At 49.7% G+C, this 8,894-nt stretch overlaps 1 protein-coding gene across 1 annotated transcript; it reads left to right on the top strand.

The window, feature by feature from the left end:
* Positions 1 to 342: 342 nt before the first annotated feature.
* On the top strand, positions 343 to 6,903 carry Cdk20 (cyclin dependent kinase 20). The gene is made up of 8 exons (XM_032884998.1): positions 343 to 644; positions 942 to 1,055; positions 3,213 to 3,401; positions 3,573 to 3,694; positions 3,842 to 3,904; positions 4,468 to 4,591; positions 4,930 to 5,085; positions 5,851 to 6,903. Exons 1-8 carry the CDS (start codon positions 570 to 572, stop codon positions 6,046 to 6,048), a joined length of 1,041 nt encoding a protein of 346 aa, XP_032740889.1. The 5' UTR covers positions 343 to 569; the 3' UTR covers positions 6,049 to 6,903.
* Positions 6,904 to 8,894: the final 1,991 nt, after the last annotated feature.

Genomic DNA, 8,894 nt, shown 5'->3' with positions numbered 1-8,894 from the left:
ATGCTGCTATGATCCTGCCTTTATAATGGACCGAACCTCTGAACCCATAAGCCAATCCCAATTAAATGCTGTCCTTGTAAGAGTTACTTTGGCCATGGTGTCTGTTCACAGCAGTAAAACCCTAACTAAGACACTCCACGACTCAGCTCTGTGCTTGTATCCAACACTGGCTTGTGTCAGTTACACCGAGGCATACCTGCATCAAGTGGCGACTGCTTGCCTGACATTGGGGACTCCTGCCGGCTTCTATCTTCCACCAGCTCCGCCTCTGGGCGCGTGAACACACCCTTTACTTGCGTAGCCCTGCCCCTCTCAGCTCCACGCACCAGCGTTTCTAGTCACGTGGCACTATGGCCGGATTTAAAGTTAGTTCAAGATGGAGTGACTGCTGAAGGCAGCGGAAAGGTGCTGCCTGGAGGGCATGCAGATTCCTGACTGAGCTCAGCACCGGTCTTTCCGGTCACGTGCTTTATGGAGCAGCTGCTAGACGCGTTATTGCTAGGCAACGCTTGCAGGCTCCTTGCTAGGTTGGATCCCTGCAGTGTGGGATCTGGGCGCCGCGGGCCGACATGGACCAGTATTGCATCCTCGGTCGCATCGGGGAGGGCGCCCACGGCATCGTCTTTAAAGCCAAGCACGTAGAGGTAAGATCACGCCGCGTGGGCAGTCGGAGGGGTGCTCACTTGCACTCCTTCTGAGGTCTTTCGGTGTTGAGATCCGCCAGCGCGCAGGCCTCGGGAATCTGTACGATACTTGGCCGGGTCCCATCTGTGGCGATCCCGCTTCCAGCGGCTGAACTGCGGGAGAGCATCCCCTAGCGGACAGTTCAGATCTTCCCGACTTAGGAGTGGATCTCTGTGGGTGGTGTCTCACTTCTGGGGTGTTCTCCCTGCCACCTTGCCAAAGGTCTCCTGGCAGTGTCTGCACTTTTTCCTGCACAGACTGGCGAGATCGTTGCCCTCAAGAAGGTGGCCCTGCGGCGGCTGGAGGATGGTATTCCTAACCAGGCCCTCAGGGAAATCAAGGCTCTGCAGGAGATCGAGGACAGTCAATATGTGAGTGGGGCTGGGCTCAGGTGGGCAGGCAGGGCTTGGGTGGACCAGACGGGGGGGGGGGGGGGGTTCCAAGACAGCAGCTTCTCGACCACTTCCATTCATTTCCATCCCTTTCTATCCACCCATATACACTTTAAAGGAGTCCTTTCTAATCTCTTCTGTGTTCCTGCCTGCTTACCCCTTATTATGCTCCCTGGTCCACTCTACACCTGAGTACTTCACACTCCCATTCTCTTTCACTTACACACCCATTGCTCATACGCTCATGCATTTCCCCCTTTAACTATTCTGTGATTTTTTTTTCTCTCCTTTCCTTCTTGTCTTCCTGAGGACTTATGTGTAATGGAATCAGTAGGTGACAAGGCCACACCCCCGACATATATCTGTGTGCTACTGTATTGTGCAGTGTATGTATGTCTTAGAATTTAGATGAGATACATTTTCATTTCTTACTCTTTTATAATAGGTGTACTACCTGAATGTAGGTGTGTGTTTTGATTTGTTCAATGATTATTACCAAAACCAAACTAAACCAAACCAAAACAAAACAAATAAAACCCCAAAAACCAAAAACCAAAAACCCAAAAACCTCAATAAGGTGGTTCTTTTCTTTTCTTTCTTTTTGATTATTGTTGTTGAAAATAAAAGGGCTTTCCAGGCAGCTTGTGTGTGGGACAGGTGGTTCAAGACCCATAAGAATGGTTATGATTACCAGCTGACCAGAAGCTAATCATTTTTGCTGGTTAATTAATTTATATTTAACTTTATGTGTATGAACATTTTGCATGCTTGTATGTGTGTGCCTCATGCCCATCGAGGCCAGAAGAGGGCATCAAATTTCCTGGAACTTGAGTTATGGATGGTTGTGAGCCATTGTGTCAAAGTACTCTTAACCACGGAACTGTATCTTTAGTCCCAAGTTTTCATTTAAAAAAAATACACTAGGGGGTGGGAAAATGGCTCAGTGGGCAGTGTTAATCCAGGTGAATGCCAGGTGGGTGTGATACCCCACCTGTGAGTCCAGGGCTTATAAGGTACTGGACAAGGTATCCCTGGAGCAAGCTGGCTAGTCAGATCAGTGTGTTGGTAAAGCCCTGAATTCTATAGTGAGACATTACCTCAACACGTAATGTAGAGAGCAGTTAAAGAGAAGACTTCTGACTTCAGCCATGGGTCTCCACATGCTCATGCACACATGTGAACACACAAATGCATGCAAACACACGGATGCATGTAAAAAAATATGGAGTAGATTTGTCCCCGGTCTTTATATCTTCTTCACTAACTACCACTTCTTAGGCGTCCCTTCGGGGGCTAGCATCCATATAGATTGCAGGAGACCAGGACAGAACAGGCATGTTCATCCCCTAAAGGATGTACTCTCCAGCTGGACATTGTGATTTACACCTGTAGTCCTGGTATTTAGGGAGCGGGGGCAGGAGGATGCAGAGTATTAGGTCATCTTCTACATAGTGAGTTCAAGTCCCCACCGCTTCAAAAAAGACACTTATTTCTTGTCCCTCTAGCGATCTCTGTTAGCCCTTGGGCCTTGTACGTTCTGCTTTCCCTGCTCAGACCTCCTCCCCAGGCCTACCCCTGACCAAATCCCTTCTAAATAAAGTGTACACACTTCCTTTGCTCTCTCACAGTCCCACCACCCTCTGTTCCTAGTCCTTGCAGAACCTAAACATATTCTTTGTGGGCCATTTATTCCCTGTTTTCTAAGGTCCTCAGAGCCCTTGCATCCTAACTCACTACTTGGTGCAGCCTGGGCCTTGTGTGTGATGTGCCTACATTGTTTCAACACCAGGGGAGATGCGATTTCTGGTTATGTCTCCAGGTTGCCGGTTCCTGGTCCTAGAGATAATGAGTGACAGTTGGTACTTGAGTGTCCCTCTCCAGGTGATCTGCATGCGGGTAGGATGGGTTGAGTAGTGGGGTGCTTGCTGCTGCCCACCAAGTCACCTGATCTTTTTTCCTTATTAGCTGGAGAGTAGGGACCATCTTCTCACTGGATAGCAGAGCACTATGAGGCCTGAGCTCTCTAGTTGTTTCTGTCAGAGCCTGGGTTATTGGTGCTGTTGGTAGTGGGGTGGGAGCCAAGGAGGTCTGGAGTCCAGTTTAGATTCTAGAGGCTTATGGGATGTCTTTCCTCAGGTGGTACAGCTGAAGGCTGTGTTCCCACATGGTGCAGGCTTTGTGCTGGCTTTCGAGTTTATGCTGTCGGACCTGGCGGAGGTGGTGCGCCATGCCCAGAGGCCACTGGCCCCAGCACAGGTTAAGAGCTACCTGCAGATGCTGCTCAAAGGTGTTGCATTTTGCCATGCCAACAACATCGTGCATCGGGTTGGTACCAGTATGGGTTTTGTTGGGCCGGGGTGAGCTAGTCCTTGAAGAGGGTTCAGTCAGAGGGTCTTGAGATAGGGCTTTAAAGAGATGGGGGCCTGGCTGCCTATCTCCCTGTCCCCAAGCCCTGTCTAGGTACAGGGGGACTGATGCTCCTTTTTCTATGCACAGGACCTGAAGCCTGCCAACCTGCTCATCAGTGCCTCGGGCCAGCTCAAGATAGCTGACTTTGGACTGGCGCGGGTCTTCTCTCCAGATGGTGGTCGCCTCTACACACATCAGGTGGCCACCAGGTAGTGGGGCCATATCCCTGCCAGTCTTCTCACTGGGGAAGAGATACTTCTGCACCTTCTGTTTGTTCTGGCGTGGGCTGTGAGGCTGGGATGAACTTTTTATCAGACCAACAATCCAGCTGTGGTCTCAAACCCTTTTCCCCACAGGTGGTACCGAGCTCCTGAGCTCCTGTACGGTGCTCGGCAGTATGACCAGGGCGTTGACCTATGGTGAGACACTTGGGGCAGACGAGGGTAATGTGGGCTGTGGGGATGTTCTCTCTGATCAGAGCAGTCTGAGCAGTATGAGATCTGTGTTCTTCACCCTGATGTTTTTGAGTTGGTGTGGGGAGAGTTAGGAGAATAGTCTCAGGTGAGAAGCTTCTGGGAATGGGGGTAAGGTAGTCTGAGGTACAAGGTGTGTAGTATGTTTTGGCATCTGACTTGAGGATTATATAGCTGTGAGCTAGAGTGAAGCTTGGGTCCCTGAGTATGAGGGTTCAGCATTTTGGGAGAGTAGGGAGATGGTTTGTGGTGTCCAGAGGTCTGAGGTTTGGGTTATTTTTCATTTATGCCCAGCCCCCAAATCAAGGAGGAGCTGGGTGTCCCGGACATGAGGCTCTAAGGGTCTTGGAGCTGTAGGGGATACTCTGCTCTAGATGTCTGTGGAGGGGTAATACATGGCTGTACCTGAGACCTCTGGACCCTGACCCTGACGTGAGGAGTTAAAGCTTGTGTGGGTAGCTTGATCGCCCACACATGACATCTCCAGCCGCTTAGATCTGTACCCACAGGGCTGTAGGCTGCATTATGGGAGAGCTGTTGAATGGATCCCCCCTATTCCCGGGAGAAAACGACATTGAACAACTGTGCTGTGTGCTTCGAATCCTGGGTACCCCGAGTCCTCGAGTCTGGCCGGTTAGTAGCAACCATTGCTGGGGAGGGGCCAGGTTTGCTCCATTCCCCAGTAGGAAGTGACTTATCCCTATGTAGGTGTCTTGGGCCCCACTCTCCCTTGACCAGTGAAGATCAATGTCTTGGCCCTGCAGGAGGGACAGGTTTTATCTGGGGTAGCATCTCAGTAAGCTGGGCAAGGAGCAGGCTTCAGAGAGCGGGAGGAGCTGAAGGAGAGCATGCGTGGGTGGTGATGGACTCTGGGCTGAATGAAGAACTGAATACCTGATCCAGGTGGGAGAGCCGAATCAGGAGTGGTGGGTTGGACTGTTGTCATTGCCTTTTTTCTCCTCTGGGCTCAGGAGATCACAGAGCTGCCTGACTACAACAAGATCTCCTTCAAGGAGCAGGCACCAGTGCCCCTGGAGGAGGTGCTGCCTGATGCCTCTCACCAGGCCCTGGACCTGCTGGGTCAGTTCCTCCTCTACCCTCCACGACAGCGTATTGCAGCCTCCCAGGTAGGGTTAAAGGTTATTGTTCCCAATACTCTGCTCCATAGCCCTGGGACCCTGCCAAGTCAGTGACTCTTAGAAGCCGAGTAGGGTAGAAACCTTGGAGATGGGGTTTTGATGGGTGCTCTCCAGGAGGCTTCAGGAGAGTAGGAGTCAGTACCCCTGTCCTCTGTCCAGCCCTCTCCCTTGTCATTGATTCGTTCCTGAGTTGCAGGTGTGAGTGTCGTCTCTTTCTCAGCCTGACCGCTCTTGCTGTGTCCCTATTCCTGTTTGCTCCTCGCAAGCCCTAGGCTTTCCTTAGGGCTTGTGCTCCTGTGTCCCAGCTCTTCAAAGTCTGCAGCATCTCTCTAGCCTTCTTCAGCCTTTCTCCCCAGCTTTGTCCTGGGAGACGTGAACTAGTGTCTGTCCACTGCAGATAGGACACTGATAACAAATCTGACCTGAGCTGAGCTTTAGTTTCAGGTGCTTCCTGGGACTTGTGAGTTTTCAAGGAGCCTCCTGTTCAGAGGGAATGTTTCAACTGGGAGGGAATAGCTACATGACACACTCTCTCTATTGCTGGGGACATACTGTGCATTTTGCCTCTTCTTTGGTTTATGTCCCCCACCCCTTCCTCTGTTGGCAAGACTCTTTTAGCTCACTGCCATTTCCTAGCTGTTGGGCCAGTGCTGCAGACATAGGCACACAGGCAAGTTTTGCTGAGTCAGTTGAACAATCCTGGGGACAGATCGTGACTGGATTTCTTCTATACCCCTTATTTGCTACCCGCAGGCCCTTCTGCATCAGTATTTCTTCACAGCTCCTCTGCCTGCCCATCCGTCTGAGCTGCCAATTCCTCAGCGCCCAGGGGGACCCACACCCAAGGCTCACCCAGGGCCCCCCCATGTCCACGACTTCCATGTGGATCGTCCTCTTGAGGAGTCACTGTTGAATCCAGAACTGATCCGGCCCTTCATCCCAGAGGGCTGAGATGCTGGTCCAGTCCTTCCTGCTCAACCCAGGTGCACCGAGACAGCTATTCTTCTGCCTCATCCTGATTGGCCTCCATGGCCTCCCCATGGCTATATATACCACACCCGGTTCTGCTTCTTAGCGTGCTTGAGGGCTGGGCTCTGAGAGGCAGAACCATGAAGATGTTCACCGCAGCAGAGAAAGAGACTCACAGCCCCCAGACACAGCCTCCGGAAACTGCCAGCTGTGTCCTTCTCTGGGGCCATCTCTCAGTGGTGCTACCTGACCTTAGAGAGATTCTCAGGCTCTGTCTCCTCTTCAAGGACATTGATACTACAGCACCACCTGGGGGAAGCACAGAGAATAAGCTGTCTTCATATGGGGACACAGCTGGGAAGTCAGACATGCTTTGGAGATTCACATAAAAGCCCTGGGTGTTTCTGCCTGTATTTGCACCTTGTCTGTTGTTGTTAGGGAAAGGGCCTTAATTCATAGGGGTCAGGTACCCAGAAGGTGCCTCTAGTAAGGGCCATTTGGGTCCTGAGGTTTCCTGTGCTCTTCATGGGACTTGAGAGCTCATTTGGGAGTGAGGTCTGGAAGTTGAGGCCCAGGGATGGACAGTGCAGTTCCCAGAGCACACTTTCCACGTGTTGGGTGTTAGTCAGTGAGCCAGAGCCTGTTGTGCAGATGCGAAGCAGGCTTTCCTGGAATTCACTCGGTAAGTAGGTTCCAGTGTGACTCAGCCAGCTTGCTTTTTATTTCATAGGAATATATTAAGATGAGTCTAAAAGGCGGTTCTCTACTTCCCAGTGCTGCAACCCTGTAGTACAGTTCTCCCCACAACAATAAAATTATTTTTGTCATGCTTTGTAATTTTGTTACTATCATGAATCATAGTGTAAATCTATGTGACATCAAGGGGGTTGAGACACACAGGATGAGAACCACTGGTCTAGATCCTGCGATTTCAAGGAGTAAGAGGAGAGAGCAGAGAGAAGATGATGAAAGGGCTATTGGCTATTCAGACTTATGCAAGGTTCTATAACAGCTAAGACAGGATACTGTTTCAGGGATGGATTACATAGGATCTTAACTACCATTATTCAGATATGTGACAAAATATGCTAGTAGTTGTGTTGTACACCTGTAATCCTAGCACTTGGGTCTGAGACAGGAGGGTTCCTAAGAGTGGAAGGCCATGCTAGGCTACTGTGTAAGTCCTGTCTCAAAAGAAAGTGTATGTGTATGTGTGCATATATGTGCATGTGTGCATGTATGTGCATGCATGCATATATGTGCATGCGTGCATATATGTGCATGCATGTATATAATATACACACAGGAGATATGTTAAATTTTTCAAATGTTTGTTGTAGCCCTAACATGTATTGGTCGCTCTGTGAGTCTTGGCAGTGCAGAGGTGACTAACAGGGCTGGCTCCTGGCCTCAATGCTTACAAGGAAGAGCACAGATGCTCTTTTCAGGAGTATGATGTCTCTGGTCACGTCTTTGCAGACTCTAAGGACAGTTGAGCTCCATTAGTTTCTTGTAGCTCTTTATGTATGCACAGGTGGTAGCTTGTGTCTGCACTCCGTTTGGAAATAGTTAAAGGAACAGACTGATAAAAAGGTAGTGCACTTGGTGATTTATAAACCAATGCCTTCAGTGATCTCTGCAAAACCTTTTTTAAAAACTCTGATAACCAGGCACACAGGAAACAGTGAAAGGAACAGAAAACATCTTTGGGTTTCCAGATGGTGGACTCAGCAGAGACAGTGCAGCTACCACACTTGGAACTTTGTAAAGTAGTAAGGTAGAACAGAGCAGGCACCGTTGAAAACCTTGTAATACATAAAACAAAGCACAGACACACAGCACACAGGAGGATGGTTTTACACCACCCCAACCCCAGTTTGCCTTGCTCTTTTCAAGATGAGGAGAGAAGGTTGGCTTTGAACTCCCTCTGTGGCTGAGATGACCTTGATATCTTGTCTCCATCTTTCAAATGCTGTATTACCAGCCTGTATCACCACCCTCATATCATAGTAGTAATTTAAATGCTAAGAGTAAATCTCTAGCTGGAACAAAGGTGGTTACTTATATTAGAAGGAAGTGAAATAGGTATTTTTTGTTCATGGTTAAATTTTTTATTTTCATTCTTTTTCCCCCCCATCTTTATTAAATTGGGTATTTCTTATTTACATTTCTTTTTCTTTTTTTCTTTTCTTTTTTTCAGAGCTGGGGACAGAACCCAGGGCCTTGTGCTCGCTAGGCAAGCGCTCTACCGCTGAACTAAATCCCTAACCCCCTTATTTACATTTCAAATGTTATTCCCTTTCCCGGTTTCCAGGCCAACATCCCCCTAGCCCCTCCCCCTCCCCTTCTCTATGGGTGTTCCCCTCCCCATCCTCCCCCCCATTGCCACCCTCCCCCCAACAATCACGTTCACTGGGGGTTCAGTCTTGGCAGGACCAAGGGCTTCCCCTTCCACTGGTACTCTTACTAGGCTATTCATTGCTACCTATGAGGTTGGAGCCCAGGGTCAGTCCATGGGTAGTGGCTTAGTCCCTGGAAGCTCTGGTTGGTTGGCATTGTTGTTCATATGGGGTCTCAAGCTCCTTCAGCTCTTTCAGTCCTTTCTCTGATTCCTTCAACGGGGGGCCTGTTCTCAGTTCAGTGGTTTGCTGCTGGCATTCGCCTATGTATTTGCTGTATTCTGGCTGTGTCTCTCAGGAGAGATCTACACCCGGTTCCTCTCAGCCTGCACTTTTTTGCTTCATCCATCTTATCTAGTTTGGTGACTGTATATGTATGGGCCACATGTGGGGCAGGCTCTGAATGGGCGTTCCTTCTGCCTCTGTTCT

Source organism: Rattus rattus, chromosome 14, assembly GCF_011064425.1.
Source record: "Rattus rattus isolate New Zealand chromosome 14, Rrattus_CSIRO_v1, whole genome shotgun sequence".
Lineage (NCBI taxonomy): Eukaryota > Metazoa > Chordata > Mammalia > Rodentia > Muridae > Rattus > Rattus rattus.
The sequence above is the reverse complement of the archived record's forward strand: the minus strand, read 5'-3'. Positions and strand labels throughout refer to the sequence as shown.

What these genes read in the sequence shown, in the direction of transcription:
- Cdk20 (XM_032884998.1), top strand. Translation starts at nt 570, where the DNA reads ATGGACCAGTATTGCATCCTCGGTCGCATCGGGGAGGGCGCCCACGGC. An exon ending in TTAAAGCCAAGCACGTAGAG is followed by an intron (nt 645 to 941) that starts GTAAGATCACGC and finishes TTTCCTGCACAG; the next exon opens with ACTGGCGAGATCGTTGCCCT. An exon ending in ACACATCAGGTGGCCACCAG is followed by an intron (nt 3,695 to 3,841) that starts GTAGTGGGGCCA and finishes TTTTCCCCACAG; the next exon opens with GTGGTACCGAGCTCCTGAGC.